Source organism: Tetrao urogallus (assembly GCF_951394365.1).
Source record: "Tetrao urogallus genome assembly, chromosome: 15".
In the NCBI taxonomy this organism is placed as follows: domain Eukaryota; kingdom Metazoa; phylum Chordata; class Aves; order Galliformes; family Phasianidae; genus Tetrao; species Tetrao urogallus.
In genome coordinates this window covers 4,994,473-5,020,073 of record NC_136828.1, presented here as the reverse complement: position 1 = coordinate 5,020,073, position 25,601 = coordinate 4,994,473, and the positions used below count along the sequence as shown (strand labels likewise).

Here is a 25,601-nt window from a genome sequence, read left to right as displayed (position 1 = left end):
CCGAGTCTGACTGGCTGGTACAGGAATTCTGGGTGCTGCAGGGAGGTTTATAGAAATCCCATTATTTTTAAGCTAATGGAAGAGAGTTTTGTTGAGTTGTCCAATACCAGAACTCAATAAAGAAAATGGGAGAACCACGATTAAAACTTAGCAAGGTAAGAAACCTTTCACAGCTTGGCAGCAATTTTAAGCACTTTTTAATGCACAATTTTAAGTATAAACCCTTTTCACTGCTCTGTCTTTACTGTATAACTAAAGACTTGCTAATGGGGCAACTGTAGTGTCAAATGTGGTCCCTTTTTTTTGGCGCTTAACATAAAAAAAGTTCAACCTGGTAAGGAAAAGCCAGGCGCCAAGAAAACAAACTGGAAAACGTATCAGAACTAATTTGGATCAGCCTGAAGCAAACAGCAAAGAGTTCACAGTAAAGAGATGTCCAGAACAACTACAACACAACAGAGCCTTGACATTTTTTGATTCTGTGGCTTTCCAGAAGACCTCTGTAAACTATTAGAGCAGAAATACATTGCAGTACCAAGTGCAGTTGGGACTATTCACTGCTGCTGTGCGTCCACACGGTTGTGGCTCTCGTGTCGCACAGTCAAGCAATTCTGCTGTAGTTTTACAAGACTGTCAAGTAGCAAAGTAGAACTCGTAACAGCTAAAGTTAATGGCTGTCATGGTGCCTTCTGGGCAAATGGGAAAATAATCCTAACTATAAGATCACTGACAGAGGTGGAAATGATGTGCTGAGCACGATTCTCTAAGCTTTGTCAAATTAGAAACGTTTCAGTATAGCTTTTTCTATACAGCTCTGATTGAAAGAGAAGGCAAAAGTTTAAACCTCTAGGGCAAGGACAGTGATTCAGTTCTGCTCAGCCTCGCACACGTGGCTGTGCGTTACGCCTCTGAAGCGGTACCTGTAGGCTGTAGGCACCTGTAGGATGGATGAGTAGAGCAGTTCTGTGATCCACATGGTATGGCAGACCAGTGATTAGGGGAATAAAGCTGGCAATTATTCTGTTAAATACTGTACTTGGCAGCAGTGGAAAGCAGAGCTTTCCTTGAAATGCCTTTTATTCTGTCTGTCATTAGAGTGGCTCTTTCTGCATAGCAGGCATTCGTAAGTGCATTTAAGTGTTAGGCCTTACTTGCTGCTGCGTCTGGACACAAGTAAAACTGCTGGGATTATCTGTGAAGATGGACTGTTCCAGGTCCTACTGAGACAAATCAAGCAGTCAGGGCCGCAGGCGGAGGGAGAGCTCTGCCGTTTGTGCGGCCTGCAGATGGAGGGCTGCAGCCTCGAGGGGCGCAGCGCAGGAGCACTGCGGGTACCTGCTGGTGAGCAGTACCAGGGCTCTGCCTGTGCTATTTTGCATGGAGCAGCTTGCCTGGGGCAGGATTACAGACGGAACGCAAACCTCGGTTTATGACTTTACACTTATCTTGTAAGTGGAGAAGACGTGAATTAATGCAAACTACTTTCGTAATCAGTTAGTTGTTCCGTGCGAGAGAACTGCTTTTTACTTGAAGTTTGCCAAGATGTCGCTGAAAATGTTCAGAAAGAGGTGAGCGTGGTGGTCCTTGAAGATCAGCGTTGGACGGAAACGGATCGATCTGTCACCGCAGCCTCCCAGCACAACACCTGCGGGGAGAACAGCTCCTTCAGTCATCACTGCCCGACCTCCAGCAAATGCAGGTCGTACCTCACTGAGGAGGGTCAGTAAAAGCCTCCCCCTGCTCACTGCTAGTCCTACAACCACAAAGCACAGCAGCAGTAGTGCAGAGGCCTCAGCCTTCACAGCAACTCGAAAGAACGCTCAGAGGCTGTTCTGTGAAACGCTTGAGATGTCGGAACAGCTCCCTGCAGCACGGCGCTGCAAACCACCGCTGGAAAGCTGCAGTGCTCTTTGGGTTCCGTCATGGAACTAACAGGCTTCTTTACACTTTTGTTTTTGAACAACTTTGTTTTTAATGACAAAAATGTTAAATATCTCAGTGCTGGCAGTGCTGCACTACTTTAAGTACAGGGGTTTTTTTTTTTTTTTTTTAAAGGTTGCGGCCCAAGAAAACCTGTACTGTTGAGCTGAGCTTTCCTTGCCTCCAAGCACAGCCTTGGTGCGCTGTGAAGCAAATGGCTTACCTTTTCTCCATGCTGGCTTTCAAAAACAAAACATATCAATGTCTTACCAGTGGCTAGAGGTACCATACAGGCTTCTTTCAAGATACGTGAGCAAAAGCAAAAACAGCTGCAAACCGAGGGCCCGCAGTTAAACGCAAAGACAGGCTTCAGATCACGAGGTTCCCTGCCTAAAACCTGGGCTTGCCTACAGCTGGGTGAAGTTTTGCACTAACAGAGGCATGTAGCTGTACGTCCATGCCTGCTTTAGGCAACTCAATGTATATTCTGAGGTATTCCATAGAATTCCTATTCTCCCTGAGTTTTCCTGTGTGACAGTTATGTTAACATTAATTTTACTGACGCATTTCTAGAAGTGAGCCTCATCTGGATCCACCTTTGTTCACAGCTGAGGAATACTGAAGTGAGGTTCTAAAAACAATGCTCTGCATAGGTCTCTCTAAGTAGCATCAGACCTGAGGAGGCTGTAATTGTGCACCTATGTGCAACTGACCGGTTCAGATAAACGCTTAAGGAGATAGGTCTACTCCCAGAGAAGCCTCCATAGGGTTTGTTTGTAATTCACTTTTGTCTTTGGATATTTTCGTATGCACGCATGAGATAAAAGACACACACATCCTGCCGTTTGCCACTTGAAACTTCACCCGCGCATAAACTTCCTTACCTTTGTTTCTTGCAATTGTAATTAACTTGTTTCTAGTTGCGTCATTTGGAGTGTCAAACGAACAGAACGTTCCTCTTCCTCTCGCTCTGCTGATAAGATGGGGGTAGCGAGCCTGCAGAGAGTGAAGGACGTATGCACGGCAGCTCATATCCCCTCATTCTGCTCCCTCCCAGCTCCTCCAGCCCTTTGCTGAGAATGGCTTCAGCTCTGTACAACGCTGCTTAGTGGCAGCTGTAAATATTGGTGTCTTTTTAACATTGTATTTCTCCTAGAACCAAAAATGTAGCATCACAGCCTCACGTATTTTGGAGGTCACCCTTCATTTTGGATTAAGCTCTGTAAGAACTACATTAAGTCATTAAAGGAAAGTTTACTTGAGCTGTAAACAGGACGCGTTTACTCAGGCTTACACTGAAGTCTCTGCACCACGGTGTTACCATCACAGTGTGCTGCCCAGCTGGAGTTCCTCAGTCCACATATTAGAAACTGGATGAGGTCAGACCCTAGCTGATCTGCAAATTTCTCTTTCTTATCTACAGATAACCCTTAAAAATGCTTACCTGTAAGTCCAGAAGGCCAGTCAGTAGTGCTTTTCCTGCATGGGCTGCGTTGTTTATAAGGTCTTCTCTTTTAATAACCCTAATGACTTCGGCAAGCATAAGGTTCTTGGATGGATCTCCAAGCCAGGTGTTAAAAATCCGATAGGGCTTGGGAAAGAGTGGAAAGAGAGTTGTGCAACAAGTGAACAGGCAAGTCACTTAATAGTCACTAATAATAAAGCAAGCAAGCCAGCACACTGATCACATACGGTACATGAAAAAGCATGCACTAATCTCATAAAGTCCCCTAAGCTGCCTGCTCAGCATAAAGAAAGAGCTACTACTTTATGCTGTGAATTTAGCATGTTTTGTTTTGCTGCTCAGCCATGTCAGAGAAACAAGGCTACAGATTATGTTAATCTGTTAATTCAGTGTTGTTGTCTGTATGCGTTTGGCATTCAAGCTTTACCTTCTTCGTTAATTTAGTTTTTTTCATTTCATTTTCATTTAAAGTAGTATTACTATGAAGAATAAGTCTGGATAACAGAGATCGTACTGCTTGCATACAAGCTCTGAAAATGCCAAGCCCTTCAGAAAAAGGTGCTGCTTTTGAACCGAAGTTCATTAGGCTGCACCCAGTTCTCCACTCTCTCCCGCCAGCGATGTGAGTGACTGGCAGCAATCAGACTAACGGAGTGAAAGTAAAGATGTCTCCTATAAGCACGAGGCAAGCGTCTCTGGGACAGCAGCTGAACCTGCAGCACCAATGAAAGCTTGTCTCTTCCACAGACGTGTCAGGTGCTCATAAAGGACCTTGGCAATTAGCACAAAGTTTCATTGGAAGTCTTACAGCATTTGGCCTGAACTCCTCTTTGTGGAAGAATCCTCCCGTCATCATCTTCTTACTAAACGTTACGACATCAGCTGGATCATCCAGGCCCCAGTGCTCGTGTGCCCAGAATTTTCCTGTGCAGCCACCTCCTGTCTGCACCTCATCCACCAAGAACGCACAGCCATGCTGCAGAGATTTAAGAGAAAAGCACAGAACAGGAGTCAGCATTTCCAAAATAAAAATACCTCCCTCAGTGAATAGATGCATACAAGCCAACGACATTATGTTTCTCCTTCCTCTGCCCTCACTGCTTCAAATCTCTTGTCTTCAACCTGAAACCAGTGCTGTCGTATTTCCAAACAAGACTTTCAACTCACGGTGCGTTGGATTTCACAATTATTCACCTATTCTCTGTGAGCACACAAAAGCTTCTCCCATAGATGTCTGAGGGGAACAAAAAGCATGAAGTAGGTCTTACTGAAGGCTCCTAAATACATAACTGCCGTGTTCCGGTTATGAAGGCATCTATCTTTATCCTTGTTTTCTTGGAACATCTGTCCTTATCCGTGGATTTGATTTGTTTTTAACTTCAACATGAGTAGAAACGCAAGTATGCCAGCCATATTACCCAAACCACCTGTGTTCTAAAGTTGTTTAAACCCCTCAACAATTGAGGAGTCCACCAACTGTGTGCCCAGTGTAAGAGACGACGCTGTGCTGACCACAGGAGTTGTTTGTATGGGTATATGTACATAACTAGCCCAGCTGCTAATGAAGAGGCTTGTGACATTCCAGGGAGAGGAAGGCCCCTGGAGACAGGAACAAACGATGCACGCTTAGCTGCCGCTGTGCGAGCAGTGAAACCCTTGATTACCTTTCTGGCGATATCTCGTAGCTTTCTGAAGAAGTCATCTGAGGCATGGTTGTCTCCACCCTCTGACTGTATTGGTTCTATAATGATTCCAGCCACAATCTTCTTTTTTTTCCTGTACTTGACAATCAGATCTTCCACCTGCAAATCAATTCATGTTACATTTTCTTCTCATGACCTTCTCGTATTTCTTCCCAGAAAGATTAAAGCTCAGCACCAGCACTTCAACCTTTCATAGCCGTTCCTGGCTATAAAAGTTCCTGGCAGGAACCACAAGAAATCTGTAAGTGTCTGGGATTTCACTGCCTTCTTGTTCATAATTTTTGGTGAAGTTCAAACCACAGTCTGAACCAAACTGTAAGCAAGTTGTTTAATTCTCCACAGTGTAAAAAGTACAGCAAATTTCAGCTGAAAGTATCATTGAAACCGCTACAGTTTGCTGTTGCTGCCATTCCATCTCAGATTTTAAAAATGTAGCACAGAACAAATCTCATCTGATGCATGAATGAAGGCAATCTCCTGAATTCGCATTTTTTGTTCACTTTGTGCGCTTTTAAGTTTATCTGATGAAGCACTGCAGAAATTCTGTTGCTGATAAGGGGCTTACGGAGGAGTTTTAATTAACCTTGTAGAGCCAGTCATTAGGATTATTGGTGTCAGTTGTACTTCAAATATCCCTTCACACCTTCCAGGGCCCACAGCCTCTGTAGGCTGCATAAAGCAGTTCTTTCCCAAGAGTGCCAGAAAGCAACTTCAAAGACTTTCAAGAGAGCATTCAGCTTTCTTTCTTTTTTTTTTTTTTCTTTTTCTTTTTTCCTTTTTAATAATGGCTGAAGTTTGTGGATCGATTTTTCACATTCCCCCCCCCCCCCAGATAAGCTACTATCACAGGGCAGCAATTTGCTATGCTTTCAGTTTCCCCTCCTGTGCTCAGGAAGGCACGGAATGTGCCCGCTCCTTCCCTGCAGCTGTCAGAGGATCTTTTTTTTTTTTTATGTCTTTTTTTTTAATGCACAAAGACTAACACAGAAAAGCTGAAAAAACTGAAATACTGGTACAGGTCTTCTGTGCAAAGCGTTACACACACCACGCTCTCTTTCCAAAATCTGGCAGACCAGTTCATCCGGACTTAAGGAGCTGCTTCTGCACCTGAACTTTCGTGTTGGTACAATGCAACGACAGCAGACTGGCTGCTCTTGTGCAAAGCAGGGCCAAACTGCTAACTGTAAACAACAGTGAATGCTGTTTTAATCACAAGCTGTTCCAATCCCCGAAAACATTCCTTTAGTGAAAAACAACGAAACCTACTAACACCATTCATCGTTTCCAAACAAAATTAACAGAAAGCTGCCAGTGAATTTGTTACCTCCTCTAAACAACGGGCTTCTTCCTGTTGATTCTCTTTCACAAACTCTTCCAGAGGGTACTTTAGTCTTGGAAATGGAGCGATAGGCCAGTCCAGCGAGGGGATGTCCAGTTTGTGAATTGCTTTAGAGTGAGTTGTAGCTAAGCAACCTAAGCCCAAAATAACAAGAATTAGAGTGATATCTGACATGGAACTGTACAGGAAAAAAGCTACAAGAGGTGAAAGATTGCTTGACGTCAGGACTTTCTGAATTGCTCCATGTTTTCTTTTCCTGAAATACTGAGTAATAGGATTTATTCAAGGCAGAATGCTGTAGCCTCTAAGCATCCATTTCCATATGCACTGTTCCAGAAGGACAGGAGGACCTCTGTCACTGAACAGCAGTGCTGGGTAGACGGGTTTCACTCAGGGGAAGAAAATGAGCCATGGAGCTCTGAATTACAGTCCTAACGAGAGGCTAATGAGTTTGTGTCTGGGACTGAGCTGATATAAAATGTTAACCAGGAGTGTCATCTTTTTGTGCTGTGGCAATTTCACCCCAGGAGCTGGATTGCTAGTACATGTAGGAAACCCTGGATTCAAAAATAAGGGATTTCGTATTCAGAAGATTTAAGATTAAATCCCACTGTCACTCAAGGATGGTTTCAGTATTGGAGGGGCTTCTATGGCCAATAGGCCTGCATCTGCTCTGCTGGCACTGCTTGTCTCAGAGCAGCCGACAGCAGCTCACTGCGGGGCTGGGGAGGAGGCACGGGACAGGGCAGGGCAGTTCTTACCGAAGGTCCTTCCGTGGAAGCCACCCATGAAGGAGAGCATGGCATAGTCGGGGCAGCCGGGGGGCTGGAAGCAAAGCACACAGGTCAGCACAGAGGTGCCAGAGCTGAGCTGCTGCCCACAGCCTTCCTCCCCGGGCAGCAGCCACCAAAGATGGTTACGTTGGCACATTTAAGAAGCACGTGTCACCCCCTGAGAGCTGCCTGAACTCCTAGATTATATCATAGCATTAATGAATATTTGGCAATTTATACTGGCAATACTATTGCTTTACAACAGCAGATCATTCAATGCAATCAGCCCTTTCTGGCACAAACAACTGTCTGTGCACCGTGTACCCACATGTGGGGGTGGTGAGGCCTCTGAGCAGAGGTGGGGCTGCAGTCCTGAGAGCTGAGCCCCGCAGCGCTGCTGGGGAGCAGGTTTCAGAACAGGCAAAAGGGGGCTGTGGTGAGGGAAAAGCGACCCAGAGCAGATCACACTGCCCAGCCCTGAAAGGAAACCGCAGCCTGGGGAGAACCCACACCACAGCAGTTTTATGCCGAGGGACTGCAGCCCACGGAGGACCTGCACAGGGCAGGGGAAATGTGCGAGGAGAAAGGAATGGCTGACAGGAAGAGTTATGGACTGACCGCTGAGCCTGGTAAAGGGACGGCGGGGCCACGGGCAGCCCACCACAGCGGATTCCCTAAGAGCTGATAAGCAACTTCTTTATATGCTACAGACCGCCTTGATAGCAGGCAGAGATACCAAAGCAGTGAGCCAGAGCTGCCTGCTACGTTATGTCCGAGTGTCTGCACCTGGGGCACCTCAGAACAGCACACAGCTTTGATGTGCTGCACCATGAATGAAAGAGGAACCATGAGGAAAAACATGTAACTGCAAACTGCCTGCAGTTCACAAGAAGGATGTACTTAAGCTAACCCCAGCCGCTCCAAAGGTACAGATTACCTTTCTTTGTGTTTCCCTCTTACCCTAGGAATGAAAAGCTTACCACCACTTACACAGTCTTTAGACCTTTGGTCTAAGCTATGTGCTCACGGATCCAACATTTGTAACCCCCCAGAAAAAGGCGTAAGTTGCTCTGAAAATTTCCCACCCTCAAACTTTAAAGAAAACTTGATTTGCTCAAATGTGAATCTCAATTTTGAGAAAGCTAAACCTGGCCAAAAGGTGACAGTCAGTTCCACAAGTCTTTGGTCATCAGAAAATTCCTCCTCCTTCAGGCCATTAGGTGCCATTCCTTCATTAGGATGGGCACAGCCATCTCTCTGGACAGACTGCGAGCAACACCAGAGAACTTTAATTCCAAAGACAATCCCTCCTCATTTTTAAAGCTAAATGAATTCAGTAATCTCATGCAAATGAACTGGAGTGCCTTTCACTAGAGAAGTGACAACCATGGGGCTGAGACCAGCAGTTTACATGCATCTCAAAGAAGAGATCAAATATGCAGTTTTCTGCTATTGCAGCGAGTTAAGATTTGTGCCTGGCATGAGTAAGACCACCTCAGCTGAAAGCTGAGTAGGACTTCAGAGGTTTTTCTGCTATATCTCTTTTTTCTCATCCCACCTGTTACCAGTTGAATTTTAACTACCCTCCTGATTAGTTTTAAGCCATAAGATCACAGCTTCTGGAAAAATGAAAAGGACAGTCAATATTACTTGCAAAAACATGCACGTATTAATAATCCCTATGGGCCCATCCATCATCTAATTCCCTTTCTTGGTATTTCATGAAAAAAGGAAGATCTTCCCAAGATCCACTCTGTGGACAGATGCAGAAGAACACTACCAGCAGGTCCTGGTATTTTTGTTGGAAGCAGTTTGTCTTTCCCCATTTTTTAAGTTTACAAAATTGAGATTCCACTTCAGAGACAGGAAAACCAATTCTTCCTCCCAGTCTTTTCTTAGAAACCCAATCCAGTGCTACATCTGTATAGTAAAAAAAAACCCCACGTTACCTGGTTAATCATGCATGATTCCAGTTCCTCTTTTGTGACATTATTACGGCCCCTCTCCTTGTTCTGCAAATAAACAAAACAAAAACAAGCAGCTACCAACAGTTTTCCTTTAGTTGTAATCAATGAATTTATACCTGAGTTACAAGTTACTAGTTTTGTTATTCCAAACTAGAGGCAGTGAAGGCTGTGGTTCCTATGGCTGCAATGTGCATTTTGTAAGACAAACTATTTTAGGTAATTGTCAGTTTAAGATGTTGGCCCTAATGATGTACAAATAGGCAAAGCCAGTCTGTCCACTCACTCCTACACGTTAGGGGAAAGAAGACTGCTGTTGGAGAGGCCGTTCCCAAGGAATACATGACCTGCCTTGGGTTTTAGGTTAAACCATTTCTGGAAGAAGAAATAGATCACACTGTGTGGTGAACAAAGAATAAGCACAAATACCACATACATTTTCTTTCTTTCCTTTACTTCTTAATTTCTGAAATTGTATCAATTAGAAATTGAAAGCTCAGAAGAAGGCTTTTTCATAAAGAACCTATATTAAGGTGAATATAAATAACATCACACCTAGAGAGCCTCTGACCCTTACTTTGCTTTGTAACAGCAGTTATGTTGATGAATAAATAGATTTCTACATTCAAAACTACAAAACAACAACACTGTTAATATTTTACTCACTCTGTACCACATAAATATTAATTTAAATGCATTTTCATTTGAGCAGGATCCACAAGCCATGGTCATCACCTGTGGCAGACCCTTGGGAGCCACCTGTCAATAAAAAGGGAAAATCACTTCAAAATACTGAGCTCAACTGTAGTGGAAATTGAATGTAATGCAATTAGTTTCAAAGTAATGGGAAACCAGCCATGCCTGGGACGAGGAAAGCTGACTCCTACTGCAGCTGAAGAGGCTCAATACTTATGCTACCTCTTATGAAAGCACAGTGAACAGAAGTAAATGAAAAAGCATTCTGTCATCAATTCTTGAATCCACATTGAAAGCCACAGTATCTGTGCTGAGAGCAGACATCACCCTTCCACACTGAAGCCTGGGGAAAAAGGTTCCATTTCATCCCCTGCTGGTTCTGGTCTCTTGAAAGAGCTTCCCTCCGGCAGGAGGACAAACTGCTGACCCACAGTGCTCCCTACAAAGACCTACATCTCCCCTTGACGTACCCATGTCCCTAAACACAGAATGCAGTAACTCATCACAAACTTACTGATAACAAAGATTCCTTCAGTCTTTCTGAAAAGTTCTCCGGAGGTAAAATCCCTAGGGCAGGTCTGTTGATAAAAGTGCTCTACAAAAACAAAGGAAGAGAAATTGTTAGCTTTCAGTATTATGTGGAAAATATCGTGCTGATACAGAGGCAGTTACATCTCATTCTTTTCACAAATAACAGCCATAAATTTGTACTGTTATGTTTCCTGGGCAGTAGTGGGCAGTGCAGCAAGGAGATCAGCGAGAAGCTACCTTGCATACTATTCTCCCCATGATCAGAAACATGCATTAAATCAAGCTCAAGAACACTGGCTACATTCCAGACAAGCTGGTGAAGATGATTTTCAACTACATTCTGCTTTCATGAAGCCTGCTGATTTGTACTGGAAACGCTCCAGTTAAATATTTCTTGTTCTGGTGCCTTTTGTTTGCACAGCCACCCTTCCCACTGCCTTACCTGGAATTTTAGGTACATTCTTTATTGTGCACTACAATAGAAGATTTCTAGCTTGTCAGCATCATTGTTTCCTCACCTCTTCTTTTCTCCTTTCCATTTCCTGATTTAGGTCTGACCTGAATCAGGTGCTACTACTGCTGACATAGTCCCAATGGTTGCAACGTGACCTCTCCTAACACAGTGCTTGCACAGCTGAGCTTTGGTAACTCAAGTCTTTACGGGTCTCCAAGAAGGAACAGGCTACATCCCAAGCTTGTACAGTTTTCATCAGCCTTCCATCTTTTCTCACTACAGGTACTCATTTATTCAGACCACAGTAAGAGGTGTGAGTGGTCATACTGTAAAATCACAGCAAGCCTGGAGGCAACTCAGAGGCCCTCTACCCCAGCACTGCCCCAGCAGAGCCTAGCAGAGCAGGGCCCAGCCCCACAGGCAGGCGGCTTTGGGAGAGCTCCAAGGAGGAGACCCCGCAGCCTCTGGGCAGCCTGTGCCAGGGCTCCGGCACCGCACAGCACAGCAGTGCTGCCTGGTGGGCAGAGGGAGCTGCTGTGCTCCGGGCTGTGCCCAGTGCCTCTGCTCCTGGCACTGGGCAGAGCTGCAAGGAGCCAGGCTGTGTCCTCTCTGCACCTCCCTTTGGGTATTTATGGACATGGAAGAGATCCCTCTGAGCCTTCTCCTGCTGAACAGCCTCAGTACAGGTAGAATGTTTCAGCAGAACTCTGAGATAACCAAAAGTCACATAAGGTATAACAAAGTGTGAGCTAGGACTCAGTAATTCATACAAGTGCACTAATTCCAAACCACTATTTGCTTCAACAGACTTAAGCTTAAAAAAAAAAAAGTAACGCCTTTACTAGCAGATAACCACAAAGTTCTTGTTTAGTACCTACGAGAACTCTTACTTGACTTTTTACGTCACTTTAGAAGGCAATTCTCATATAAAATTAAGAGATATGAGACCATAAATCTGTCATGAATTTGATTATGGGTCGTCACAGTCAATTGACAACATTTGCCATTAAGCAGAAAAGTCAATTTCTCTTTTGTTATTAATGAGATGCTCAGTACCAAGAGAAACGTAACACTGATATCAAGCTGCTATGGTCTCAAATGAATGGATGCATATTTTGTTCTTTATAGGCAGCTATAAAGAGGGTACATGGAGCATTACAGATAAACAAAAAAACATCTGTCCAAGAAAACACCAATCCTGTTGTTAACTATAATCAAGGGCCCTCCATTGATGCGTATTACTCAAAAAACAATAAGGCTGTTTTTTGACTACTAAGGTTGGCACTGCAGTGAGGCTCCCCCAAGTTCTGCCCTTCCAGCTCTCCGGCCTCAGCGCCACGAAACTGCCCTGCAGAAATGACATTCTGCCTGCGCTGGGCGCAGAGCAAAGGCTGCCAGGAATGGGCAGTGCAGTCTGGGACAGGCTGCCTTAGTGCCACCTTCTGCCCTTGATCAAACTGATGATCAGAACTGATGATCTGATTTTCAGAAACCAGAACAGGGTACCAGTGTTTTTGATGCAGGAGAGACGGGCCTGATATTCAGGCTGGCAGCCTTTTCCAGCTTAAAGATTAGCAACTGCCACCACACAATTGGTTTTTGTTTTGTTTCACGTCTGACTTTGCCTACTACTGTGTTAAACAAGGCACTGCCATCTCCAGAAATAACTTCATAACTCAATGAACTGAATGTTAAGTAGAAATACCAGTGCTTCCATGTATCCAAATCTGCCTTCAGTAACTCTAGAATTTCTAGCCTTGACAGGAGACTTATTTTATTTTCAAATTCACATCCTGTGTTTCTGGGAAAGGCAGAGCTCCTCTCATCCTGAAGGACTGAGAACTATTAGCAAGCTGCTAAGAGGCCCAGGGAACCCGAACACCTGCGCTCCTCTCACGTGTTGGCCTCAGCTTTGCTCTCCAGGACAGAGCCATGAGACTTCATGCAGGCAGCACAGCCAGGGGATCTGGTGGTGTGCAGCCAAAGGCCGCGCAGCTCAGGTCTGCGTGGCTGCATTCTGCTTCTCAGTGAAATCACAACTCTGTGCATAAACATCTCTGTATCGTGTATGTAACTTGTGGTGTTTAAAAGTAAAGGGGTAAAATTAACGCAAACAAGCAAACCCACAAACTGATTACGGAACTCCTGTCCAAGAAACGAAAACACGAAGCCTCAATTAGAATGCAGCTTTTTTCCAAATACTGTCAGCACAGCGTTGAGGAAATAAGAAGGTATTTAATTTAAGAAGCAGTTACGTGGCCTTGAAATCATCCTGTTGCTGAACTCTTCAGATTTCAAGCGCATGCCAGTGGTTTAGTCAACTTCATGCTTAGGAGATGAGAACCAAGAAACACCCCTCAAAAAAAAAAAAAACCCACAGAAACCCAAACCAAAACAAACCAAAAAGAAGCAAAAAAACCCCCTAAAATACAACATTAGCAGACAGAGCATTCCAGATGTAAAGCACCATTTTCATATACAGAATACTATGCTCTGAAGGACTTGTGCTTGATTTCAGCCTCAAAAGCCTCAGTCAAGAACGTGGCTAAAATAATTGGAAACTGTAAAGGGTGGTTTAAATTGGCTGCAAACATCCCAACTGCTTGCATTGACAAATGTTTCCTTACTGTAAAGCTTTGCATACTTTCTGATGTCTTCTTAAACACAACCAAGCTATCTTTATCTAATGAGAAATAAGACAAGCAGATCTTACCATACTTTCAAAGTGAGTCATTACGTGTTCATTATCAGCCTAAGAGAAATTGGAGAAGACTGCCACAAGGAGGGAGAGAATGCCTTCAAGTATGTTGGAATTCACTTACCAGGTTCTGTGGCTGCTGGAGAAGCTTTATCAGAGATGGATGGCTGTAACCTAATTAAAAAGAGAAAGAAAAGCTGTATCTTGCTTATGTAAACTAATGTGGAGTGTGACCCAGAGAATAACTTTATTCAGACCTAAATTCTGTTCAACGTGTGTATGCTTCAACTATCAGGGATACGACTTCTTTTAAATAGGACAGTTCCCCTTTTTTACAAACTTGGTATCAGGTAACAGCACAGTGTATTTCAGTACATACATTATAAGCCCAGCACAAAAAGAGATGAACATAACACTGATCTTCTGGCAGTTGAACATCACAGTTTCTATCTCGTGGCCTTTCTATGCAAGATGCTGTCAAACTTGCTGGGAAGTGCACACACTGCACTGCATGCTCTTTCCTAACCAGCTTTCTTATCTCCCTGTTTTCCTCTAACACACTTTTTGTTGGACAAAGATGCTTGTCCTTTTTACCTGTAACAGTTAAAATATTAAGGAGGCTTCAGATTTAACAAGGCAAAAGAGCTTAATTTATACTCATTGATGTTACATGAGATCCCCTGCTTGTTTACAGGTAAACCAACAGACCTGATGTAGAAAAGGTAATCAGCACAGAAAATTGTGTTTTAAACCCAATTTTTACATCTGAAATGTCAGCGCCACAGACTTAACATAATCGTTTGAAACTCTCTTGCAGAAACAGTTGGAAACCTCATCTTCCCTACCGCTCAAGAAGCCATCCTGCTGTAATGTTATTACAAAAGCAAATCACGCCCCTGATTTCCCCATTCTAGTTGAATGACAACAGCCTTTATTATCCTGCCTGAGCAGCAGAGCATTCGGCTACAGCATTAACAAATCAATTATAAATTCCATCTTGAATATTTTAGTTCAAAACAGGAGAATATCCAGACTGTTTTTTAGCTGCACATCATTCTGCAAGGTATCTGTTAAAATGATTATGAAGATGATACAAATGGCTATTTGGACACAGGCAACTAAGCCTGCATCGCATCAGCTGCCATGGGACAGACAGACACAGCTGAGGGCTGCGGCGCTGAGAGCTGAAGCTGTGGCTGCAGCCCTGGGCACCCTGGAGAGCACAGCTTAGGAAATCTCAAATTACCCCTGTTATAAAACAACCACCAGCACCTAGGAAGCTTAAGCATTAACTCTGATACTGCTTGTAAAAACGTGTGGTTCTGTTGCTGGTGCTAAGTTAGCAGAAAGAATGCAGAGACCTTTGTACCTTCTGTTATGTAACACAAATCCAAGGTTTCCGTTACCCCGTAACCCATCTTCTCCCATCCCCACAAGACGACGCCTTCCTTTCCCCTCACTTTGTGCCCCACAGCTCTGTCTGCCTCCTCCAGCACTCTCTGTCCATCAGCACATCCTTGCCAAGGCACGGTAAGAAAGAATCCTTAAACCCTGCCTTTCTGAAGGAGCAGGAACGGAAAGATGCTGACCTGCTGTGTGGGTTTATATTAATAAATCTAACACTGGAAAGACCGGAATGGTTAATTATTATGTAACTATTGCAGACAAAAGTCAGACTGCTCCTGGGCTAAGACGGCAGACAGGAGCTTGTTTCATTGCCAAGGGCAGCACAATGGTTTATAGCTTTATGAATCCACTCTCCAGCACCTTTGAATCAGCAGTGACAGAGCTGGCTCTAAGAGAAGGGCACCTGCTCCATCACTGTACCTGTCTGTCTCCATCAGCACAGCAGAAAAGAACTCGTCCTCCAGGCTCACGGATGTGCCTGTTTGCAACGGGATCAAAACTGCTGAAAGAAAGAGATGGAGAAAGCCCTAAGAAATGAACCCCAGGCTGCTGCCAGCAACACCAAACTGCACCTCTGTGAATCTCCAAGAACAAAACAGGCCTCACCATCAACAAAAAAAAGATTACTTCACTTGGCACTGCAGGTGGCGTGCATGTCAGCATGTCAATAGACCCCTCCAGGCATTTGGCTTCAGGGGGTTTCTATCTCAATTACACACATTAGACACAGGTTTAAAGGAACATGTGTTACTATCTCCCCCAAACTAGGTGGTTAAAAAAAACAAAAGAGTTTTAAAACAGAAACTGCCCAGAACATCTTTGCCTGCAGGTTTTTTATACTTCTTATCTCTCTGCACTGGCGCTTATTACCTCTCACCTTCTGCTGACAAGTACATCCTGCTGTAGCAGATTGTTATTAAATCTTGGGGAGCTCTGGCTGATTCACAAAAGATCCCACTGAGTGCAGGTGCAGAGATAAGCACCGATGACTACAAGCACCTTGATCTGAGAACGTCAGCTCACCCACAATCCTCACCAAGATTTTCTTCTGGTGTCCGAGTTAGGACTTATCTCTCTCACCAAGGACACTGTTAGTGACCTCTGCAGCTTCACTTTGCTACCCTGTCATTGAGTTCAACTTAGAAAAAACTAATACTGCGTGTTCAGTCAGATTTAAGTCAGCCGGTATTACATTCCCATTTACTTGCTGCTGCACATCACAGATCCACTGTGTGTGAGATGCCATATGAAGTGCTGCACTGCAGCTCTTACATGGCACACTGCATTCCCTTTCTATCTGTCAGCACCCTGAATGCACTTCAGGCAGTTTTCCCACTGCACATTCCATTTTATTTCTTGAATATTTGCTTTAATAAAAGTTCAGCAATCATTAGGAGAGGAGGAAATGAACTGAAAGAGACCAGTTAAAATCCTGTTTTAAATCAACGGGATTTCAGGAGAAGAAATCCACACTCAACTGAATAAATAGCCTGGAAAAATTGTTTTGAAGACGTGAATTTTGTTCACTTAATTTTCTACTCCTTTCAAACTATGAAACTCGACACTGTCCCATGACTTAATATGTGACAGGACATTGAACAAATACATCAGAGATGCATAAATGGATGATGAAATCCCACTGGAGTCCACATGGCCCACTCCTCTTTTCAGCTCTCTCATGAAAGAAAGGTTAGCTCAAGCACAGAACATGCTTTCCTGTTAATGTCTTTAAGTTAGATTTATTACATTAGCGTTCAAAAACGTAACATACTATTACAGAATCACAAGGTACCCAAATCCAAGCAGACAAAGCCTAAACCATGGAATGGCAAATACAAATTAATATTAGAGCTTCTTCTAGATACCGCTCTGTGCTCCAAGTGAGCCATAAGGACTGCATTTTTAACCCTGTTTCCCCAGCTGTTCAAAAACACCACAACACAATACAGCAGTGTGGTACCCTGAGCACAGCGAGGCACACATTATGTCAGCCTTTTGTTGGGTTGCTGTTAATTAACCAACTTGTTTGGTAGTGCCTGAGAAAACAAAAGGACAAAGCAAAACTTGTGGTAGGGTCGTTTCCTACCTATGGGGATGGATGAAATCTGAGAGTAGAGATCCAGCATGCGATTGCCATCCACATCCACGAGGTAGTTCCCTCGGCTCTCTTCGTAGTTGCAGAAGAAGTGCACAGCTTCGGCATTCTTAAAGAGAAAGCAACAAGCAATGAAAGCTTTACGTAGCAGCAGCGTGGAGGAAGCAACAGCAAAATCTGATAAAGATAAAAAATATAAAGACACATTATATTCATTCCATGGGAATTAACTGCAAAGCTACTTTTATGAAGAGGAACTGTTAAGAGTTGCCTGTTCTAAGGAAAAAATGGAGGCAGGAAAATGTCCACTTCTAACATCTGTCAGATAGCTAACAGGCAACGACTGAACGACTCCAGGTGAACAGAATGACTCTGCCAGTCCTCAGTGAGGAGGAGGGAGTTCCAGAGCCGAGAACTTCCAGGCTGAGAACTCTCAGGCTTCTTTACTCAGTGAAGCCCCAGATGATGTCTGCAGTTACACAGAACACAAACCTGGCACGGATCGGCAGCTGCTTCTGAAGGAGCTTAAAGGCAAGAATGTACTTCCTTTCACATTGAGCAAGCACAAGCATTGAGGAACTGCTCATCCTGGGAAGGCAATTTGCACACAGGCTGTGCACGTCTAAGGCCAAATACTCCTGTGTTCTCAATGGCCGCGTGGTAACTCAAACAACACATACAGTGTTCCACTGATTACAGACAAATCACTGATATTAGCAAAACAATTCTACAGTATTGAAAACAGACTAGAAAAGATTTTATCCAATCGTATACACGCACCATGCATCATATACTTGGCATTCAAAGCTGAATTCCACATTCCTCTTTTTTTTTTTTTTTTGCACAGAACTAAACATACAAAACCAGATTTTGAACTAAGTTCTGGAATCATAGCACTGACACCTGTACTGAACTCAGAAAAATGTGACCAATTACCTGAATTCCATTCAGCTGCTTCATTAATTCCTGTAGGAAACAAAACAAAAAAAAATATCAGCCTCAGGAATGTAATTGCTGAATGCTGACAATCATAGAATCATAAAATGGCCTGGGTTGAAAAGACCACAATGATAATGTCGTTTCAACCCCCTACTACGTGCAGGGTTGCCAACCACCAGACCAGGCTGCCCAGAGCCACATCCAGCCTGTAAGAACGTTTCCTTTATGTGACCACATAAACTATGTGCAAAGCTTGCAATCTCATCTTATTACCAGGCAAGTGCACTTGCCACATGAACCTTCACAGTGCACAGGCACAAATGACAGTTAAAACTATGGCACACTGAACTGCGTGGGCTGCACCCACAGCTTAACTGTGTGCCTCCAAAAGGAAAAGCTGCCTTTGTACTGCTCAGCTGAATGGAGAACAGACAAATCACATGTGTGGAAGGAATACTGGCACACTGGCTCTAGAAACACAGCTTTAAAAAAAATAGAAATCAGTTTCTTAACATGTAGAATAACTGTGCCCACTGTGTTTGTGCTCCGTGCAAATTCCTGTGTTGCAAAGGAGGCAGCACGCAAATTCTTGAAGAAAATTATTTTGACACTGGAAGCATTTGTAAGTGCCCTCATCTCTAATGCTTGCTCGCTTTTCCTCTGCTGATTTAACAGCTTCTGTTCAAGTACAGACTCTGACAGAGGAGAACTGCTCAGCAAACTGAAACTTTGCATTGTTTTCCACACCAAAGCGTTATTTTACATCACAAGAAGTCAGCTGGGCTGCCCTGCAAGTAGCCAAAACTGCATAGGGAGAGACCTTTCAGCAAATGGTGCCCTTTGGCTCGCAGTTACTTCAAATGAGAAGCTGACAGCTGAGTTCCAGAGAAATAAAGGTCTCTCTCAGAGAGAGGCAATGCAAGGCAGGGTTTCCCCCTTCCTGGCTTTTCACCATCAGCACTTTGATAAAAGAGGCACAGACTGTTGCAATGTGATTTTTATCCATATCAGAATTAAAGTTTGGAATAAAATTTGTTTTCTAATAAGTTAAATACTGCTAAAGAAAAAAATAAATAAGCCACTATGCTTTGAGAACTCACCCGAGATCGTGGTCCAGGAACTTCTGTCTTCATTAGAGGTCCATCGTAATCAAAATCCACATCAATTTTAGCTGCAGCTTGACTGATATATCTATGCCCTGCAGGAGATAATGATAACCTGAGTACAGACCATAATTTGTGTTCTCCTTCAGAATAAATATCCAAACCTTACCTGAGTGTGAACAGTTGACAGATGAGACCAATTACGTCGTGCTGTCTGAATGGAACCAAATATCTCATCTCTTTGACAAGCATGAAATAAAACTAATACCAGTGAGGTAGCTTTAAAAAAACCCCACAACAATGAAGTGAGACGACAGGGCAGCCCTAGAGAAACAGAGGCAAATCCTACTGTAAGGGACAGAGCCCACGTGCCTTCGTTACAGTGCCAAGCAAACAGAGCTAGGATACCCGTGGCACCAAGCAGATGCAGTTAGTAAGTGCCAAGAACCACTTTGCTTCTGGTGGATCCCTCCTGGATACACGTACATTCCTTCAGGGGGGTTAGAGGATTCACTGTGCATCTGCAACCAAGGAGGTATAGACTCAGGAGCTTCAGCCAGGTGCCCAGCAAGAGACCACGAGCATGGTGCATGCACTGTCATTAAGTGCTGAGCTGAAGTGATGTCCTTAACAGCCACATCTGTGTCACAAAGCACCTGCAAGCCTTTAGCCAGAGCAGTATCAAAGACAAATTAATAAGCTTCACTCAGGGGGATCACCTATGGCCCAGATCAATACCTGAAGGATGAGGCACAGCCTTCAGTCCATGACAGGCAGGTTAACCCGGAGCGATTTGTGAAGGCCACGCGAGGCCCTCGGCTCCATTCCGCCAGCAGAGAGGTGTGCCACGCAAGCCTGGTTTGGAGAAAGTTTATCTGAAAAGTCACAGCGCTTGGAAAACATCCCTTGCTGCTCATCTGGGGAAAATTTGGTCTGCAAAGATAAATCTCCTCAGCTTTAATTCCGTGTGCTGTATCCGAGATGCGTCACTGCCTCTCTGCAAGCTATTAATAGGTTTCATTACAGCAACACCACTTCATTTTTGTGTCACTCTGTTTAGCTTTCATGTAAATTGGAGTCTGCATGGCAACTGTTCCACCAGAAAAGACAGCAATTGCAGATACATAACCAATGAAGCTGCAGATAGAGCAGGCAGCCTGTAGAGACTCCAAGGGGAGAAGAGACCCAGCTGAGCCACGTGCCCCTGACTCCATCCGTGATGGGATACAGCAGCACACCAACACTGAATGCTTCTTCTTCTCCTGCATTAACCAGCATTTATTTTATAAACCTCAGTAAACAACAGATAAATAAAAACCTAATGAGCTTCCAAGAAGTAATGCAGACCTTCCTTCTGCTGGTGCTCTGGGCTGGTAATTTCTGCATCATAGATTCTGAAAGAACTGCATAACAGATCCATTATAACGCCGCCCAGGAACGCGCCAAATGGCACAGGGCTGAGAGGAAAGTAGCTTTACAGTAAGACAATTGTTTTATTGTTGCCCAGCATGACTTTCCCTGGTATTTCTGCTAAAGGTGTGGAAGTGTGCTCCCTTACCCGACCTGCAATGGCTACAGCACACCCCTCTGCACCTGTCACACCAGCACCACGCAGCAGCCAGTTGAGAGACTACATGCTCCTATTACAGCCATGCTCCTCCCTCCTTGAAATTCATACTGCACTACAACTCACATGTAAACCAGCCCTCACATGTTTGATGCTACGCTGTTGAACCAATGGACCAACTCAACCCGCCGACCTTCTGATGAAGTGCAGTGGAAGAAAGGTTTCTCCTGTTCTACTAATTTTGTGTAAGAATGGGACCAAATGATGTGACCACAGCTCTCGTCTTAAAAACGCGAAGAGGTAAAGAGCTGCAGCAGGGTATCTGTCTCTGAAGAAGCATTAGTAACGTTTTTTAATTACACGTAGCTAATATGGGGCAGCACAGCACACAGAGCACCTCCTGACATCAAATCAAAAGTCAGAAAATAAATGATGAATCTAATTATCAGAGAGCACATCAGCTGAATGACTTACAGCGGATTTTCGACCCACCTGCTTTATTGATGGTGGGTACAATAAATCAAATTCTGCTTTTCTTGCTTCTTGAAGGCTATTCAAAAGTCTGTGTCATGCACGATCTTTGTAAACACCAGAGTGTGTAACACCAGCAAATCATCACATCCTTCCTTTTCACACAGCAGGATGCCATCACTTGCTAGCAGACAGAAAAGCTCCTTCTTCAACTCCTGTTTTCTAAGCTATCCTCATCACTCACCAGGTGTCTTGGGCAGCAATTTTTAATACAGAAACATATCGCTACAGCAACATAATTAATGTAAATACACCCCTGCATCACTTTCTGATGTTAGTCACAAAGAACACTGCTGTGGGCAGGTCTCAGTGTTAAGCAGCAATCTTTGCGAAGGAGAGGGAGGTTCACCACAGGTCTAGCAAGTCCTTAGGCCTCCACAATGTCTGAGCAAAAATACTCTGATAAACACTGCTCCTGAGAGCACAACAACTGGGTGTTACCCAAAAGAAACTCCAGAGGAGGCACCAGAATTATCTAAGTGTCATTAAGAGGAGGAACTACTCCCAAAGCTAAAAAATAGAAGACAGAAAAGAAATGCTGGCACATTTCTCAAGTGCAAATATTCTGCTGTGCTAAATCACAGAGTGAATGTCCCCCAGCCCCAACGAGGGGCGCTGCATGTGCCACAGCACACAAATATCCCACGTGTGTTTTTAACTTCTACCTCACAGTGTCTATCAAACCATCTTCCAGATAGAAATTTGAAGCATGGAGTCCCTGACAGCCAAAAGTAGGAGGACTGTGATTTCCTCCAAATCCTATTTTAGGTGCTGCGTGGAATCTGTTACTACCAGCTCTTGAAACGGAATGGCAAAAGCCCAGGCTAGCTAGAGGTGTTTGGGAAGTGAATATAACTGTTGCATAATATTGTGAAAACTGAGACTGCTATTTACAGAGTGCTTACGCTGTAAGATCAGAAGCTGTTCCACATGAGATGGACTGTGTTTCAGAACTCTCACACGCACACTGGAAATTTTTAAGAGCAACAGGGCTCTCCAAGGACCAAGACAAAAACTGGTATCAAACAGGCTGTGCAGAAGTGGAAGCTCCCATAAGAAAGAGTAAGAACAGCTGCCTCCCCTCACCACAGCTGAATCCCAAATCGGCTTCTCAGCAGAGTAATGCGAGCATCAAGCTGCTAGTTTTCTTGTAGGTCTTCCAGATAGCTGTGATGGGGACAAATCAATAACAAATACTAGTATCTCTCAGTCTTCACTGCAGCATGCCTGTGAGATAAAGTGACATTATCCTCTGTAGGGAGAGAGGAACCGGGCTGAGATATGATAGGCACAGCATCAGACAGTTAGTTCACATGAGGCACTGCAGTAAAAGTGCAGAGATTCTGAAGAACATCTGGTCCTATGACGACACACTGAAATGTAGATAGATAGATAGATAACCTGAGACAAAAACACTAAGTGTTAAGGAAGGTTTCAAATACATAAAAGGCTCGCAAATTAAAAATAAGCATTTCAGCCTCCAGGTCCACCAAGGATAAGACAAAGAGTAAGGAGATGATTTTTCCCTGTTTTGAAACCTAGGTTAAACATTAGAAAACAGCTTTAAATGTAAGGTCTGTTCAGCAATAGAGCAGACCGCCTTGGGAAGCTGCAGAAGCCATGCTGCTGGGTGCCTTTAGGAACAGGTCAGCGTCCCTGGGGAACATGGGCACGCACTAATGCAAACTGATGCACCTTAAGGCAGAAGACTGACCTTTTGGCATGCTGTGCAGTTCAATACCCAAAGATGAATTCAATCCCTTAGGCTAATCAGTAGGAAACTGAACCGGGATCTTTAGAGTCACAGCCTGTCCTCATAATTATGGTACAACCCCCTCAGCTAACAACAGAATGCTGTTAGATTGCTGGCTGAAATTAATCAGGAAAATGACCTGAAGCTCAGATTTTTCTTCAAGTGTGAGAGTCTCCTGCCTGTTCTATATCCAGGAGCACCGCAGGATAAAAGACTGCCAGGACTGCTCCTTCTAGTGAGGGCTTCTATTGCTGCTTGGTGTTTTCTAATCCCTGAAGACAGGCGCACACAGCAGCCTGCCCCAAGTGCGGTGGAGCTGCCATGCCACCTGCCAACAAGGCCCCACATTCTTCGCCAGAAGTCTGCTTTCAACAGGCTTTACAAGTTTTCTGAAAGCAAAGATGGACTAATGGAGTCCAGAGCTGCATTCCTTTTGCACTGAAGACCTACATCTCTTCAGCGCAACATTAAAAGAAGAGTCAGCCCTGTGCGCCCATCTGCACCCTAATGACTCAAGAGTCTTGCACAACTGTCACAGCCCGTGATCCTGGTTGGAAAGCACCATGGAAGAATGCAAGACACTGGGAGGAACATAGGAATGTGGAGCACCCACACTGAGATGACAGATTAGCTCAAAGATGGCTCACGGAGGTCTGCTTGCTGCAAGCACTTTCCGTTTGCACTATTGACCAAACGATCACTGCTCTTGCACAGCTCAGATAATCAGTGCGTCACTCCCAGAAATAGAAGGGCAGCCAGTCCTCAAACACTGAGCTGGGACTTTTCCAACAGTTGAAAGACCAAACTTGGTGCTCCTAACCAAAGGTCAGCTGCTCCTCCAAGCGTATTATTTAGAAGAAAACCAACTAAATCTAAGTTTCTGAGCAATGGAAGGGTTTTGTGTTCAGCACTGGCAAAAGAAGCACAGAGGCACAGCAGGAGGGCAGGATGAGAGAAGAAACTCAGTCACACAAAAAGCCATTCAGCCATACTGCACTCAGCGTAGCGGCACATAAGCTGGATGCCAGACTTAAAGCTCTGTCCATAAAGACCAACAGAAATCTGCACTTTTGAAGCACGAGCCAGCATCTTGAACACCTATTTCACAGAGATTGCAGGGTCTTGATACACACACACACACGCTGAACTACAAGCATTGGGCCAGGCAAGAACTTGTCATCACATACTTAGGAGAAAAGTGCCTGATGCTACAGCTCAGTGATCATTTTACAATGCAGCTGAGTGCAGGCAGAAGCACACAGCCCAGCGAGGGCCCCCTCTTTGCACCCACCATGCAGAACCTCCCCATGACAGAAATCAGCATGGTCACACTATGTAATGGGAACGGGAATAAGAGTGATTTTGATGGAAAATATTTGCATTCCTGTACTGCACAGGATGAAAAAGTAGCCCTGTGGAGGCTGGAGAACTTTTTTTCAGTTAATAGTTTGCATTGTAAACATGCAAAGTTAATGAGTTCTTCAGTTTGCAAACTTAAAAACCACAAAAAACAACCCAGCATCCCTGCAGGCCGCTGCTGTACAACTGCATTGTTATCCAAGACGCAGAACAGTGTTCTTCAAGTTTTGAAAGATGCACCACTGGACAAACCTCAGCAACATTCAGTGGAATTTTCTCCGCTAGAATTGCTACTGTAGCAATACAAACCAAAAACCACAACGATCACTTACCAAATATGAGCAGCCTGGAGTTCTGCTGCAGACAACAGCTCAGCTGCCGACTAAGCAGCATTGATGCCATTTTGTATGTTCTCTACTCAAAAAGGCTCAATCTTGATGCCGATGTTCTGGAAAAAAAAAAAAAGAAAAAAAAAAGAAAAAAAAGAATGAAAACATTTATTCACGTCCTGCAGATGCAGCCACTGTGCCATTCATCTCAGCTTCTCCATTCAGTGCCATGACAGCAAGCTGAGCCCAATGCTAGGTCCTGTTCAGGCAAAGGACTCCTAGAGCAAATCCGTACCTCCCAACTTTAATTTAGCCAAGAAGTAAAAAGATAATTTATTTTCCCCTCTTCCCTTGCTCATCTACTTTCAGCGTGTATCTTAGACTATATTAAACTTTCTTAAAAATTGTTTCCAGCCACAGATCCCTCAGGCTAAAAGCATTACTCAGATTCAACCTTAAGTTTATAAGAACTTCATCTCAGTCAAGAAGACAGCAGGAGAAACATTAGGAAATAAAAAATAAAACTCATTCTCTGAAGAAACCCAGCATCTACCAACCAATGACATCTATGAGAGCTGGGCTTGTTCAGAGCACAGCAGGGAAGGCTCAGGCTGCACCCACCCAGGTGTGCAGAGCCCTGACCAGGAGCAGGGCTTACAGAAGTGGCAGAACAGAACAAAGAACTCCTTGCCTGCGGAGATCTATTAACTCACAGATAAATTAGTACTCATGGTACAAAGAAAATCACCTCTGCCCTTCCAGACAACTGACACAGCACTTGGATTCTTGTAGCTTGCTCCGAGTTCAATTTTCTTTTCAATGTATTTTGAAATCCACCAAGGTGAACAAACACTTGCATAACGTTGGTGCGCAGCTTAGAAAAAGCTGTGTCAGCTTTGTGAGGCATTGGGGTCAGAGATGTGGAAGGAATGGGATGCTTGGGCAGACAACAGGAACTTCTCCACAAAGCAGGGT

At 44.2% G+C, this 25,601-nt stretch overlaps 1 protein-coding gene across 4 annotated transcripts; it reads right to left on the bottom strand.

Moving 5' to 3' along the window:
• Positions 1-1,523: 1,523 nt before the first annotated feature.
• ABAT (4-aminobutyrate aminotransferase) lies at positions 1,524-24,699 on the bottom strand (the record flags this gene model as incomplete). 4 transcript variants are annotated; one of them, XM_079542874.1, is made up of 15 exons in its annotated part: positions 1,524-1,645; positions 2,805-2,916; positions 3,365-3,511; positions 4,194-4,361; positions 5,050-5,187; positions 6,413-6,561; positions 7,189-7,252; positions 9,150-9,212; positions 9,831-9,923; positions 10,375-10,455; positions 13,668-13,717; positions 17,037-17,154; positions 17,982-18,011; positions 19,085-19,182; positions 24,630-24,699. In XM_079542874.1, the coding sequence occupies 15 exons, from the start codon at positions 24,697-24,699 to the stop codon at positions 1,524-1,526; spliced, it is 1,503 nt and encodes a 500-aa protein (XP_079399000.1). The 4 variants fall into 4 exon arrangements, with proteins under 4 accessions (XP_079399000.1, XP_079399001.1, XP_079399002.1 ...); XM_079542875.1 differs by lacking the exon at positions 24,630-24,699 and having other exon boundaries at positions 5,050-5,148; positions 19,085-19,165; XM_079542876.1 differs by lacking the exons at positions 9,150-9,212; positions 24,630-24,699 and having other exon boundaries at positions 19,085-19,165.
• Between the last annotated feature and the right edge of the window lie 902 nt (positions 24,700-25,601).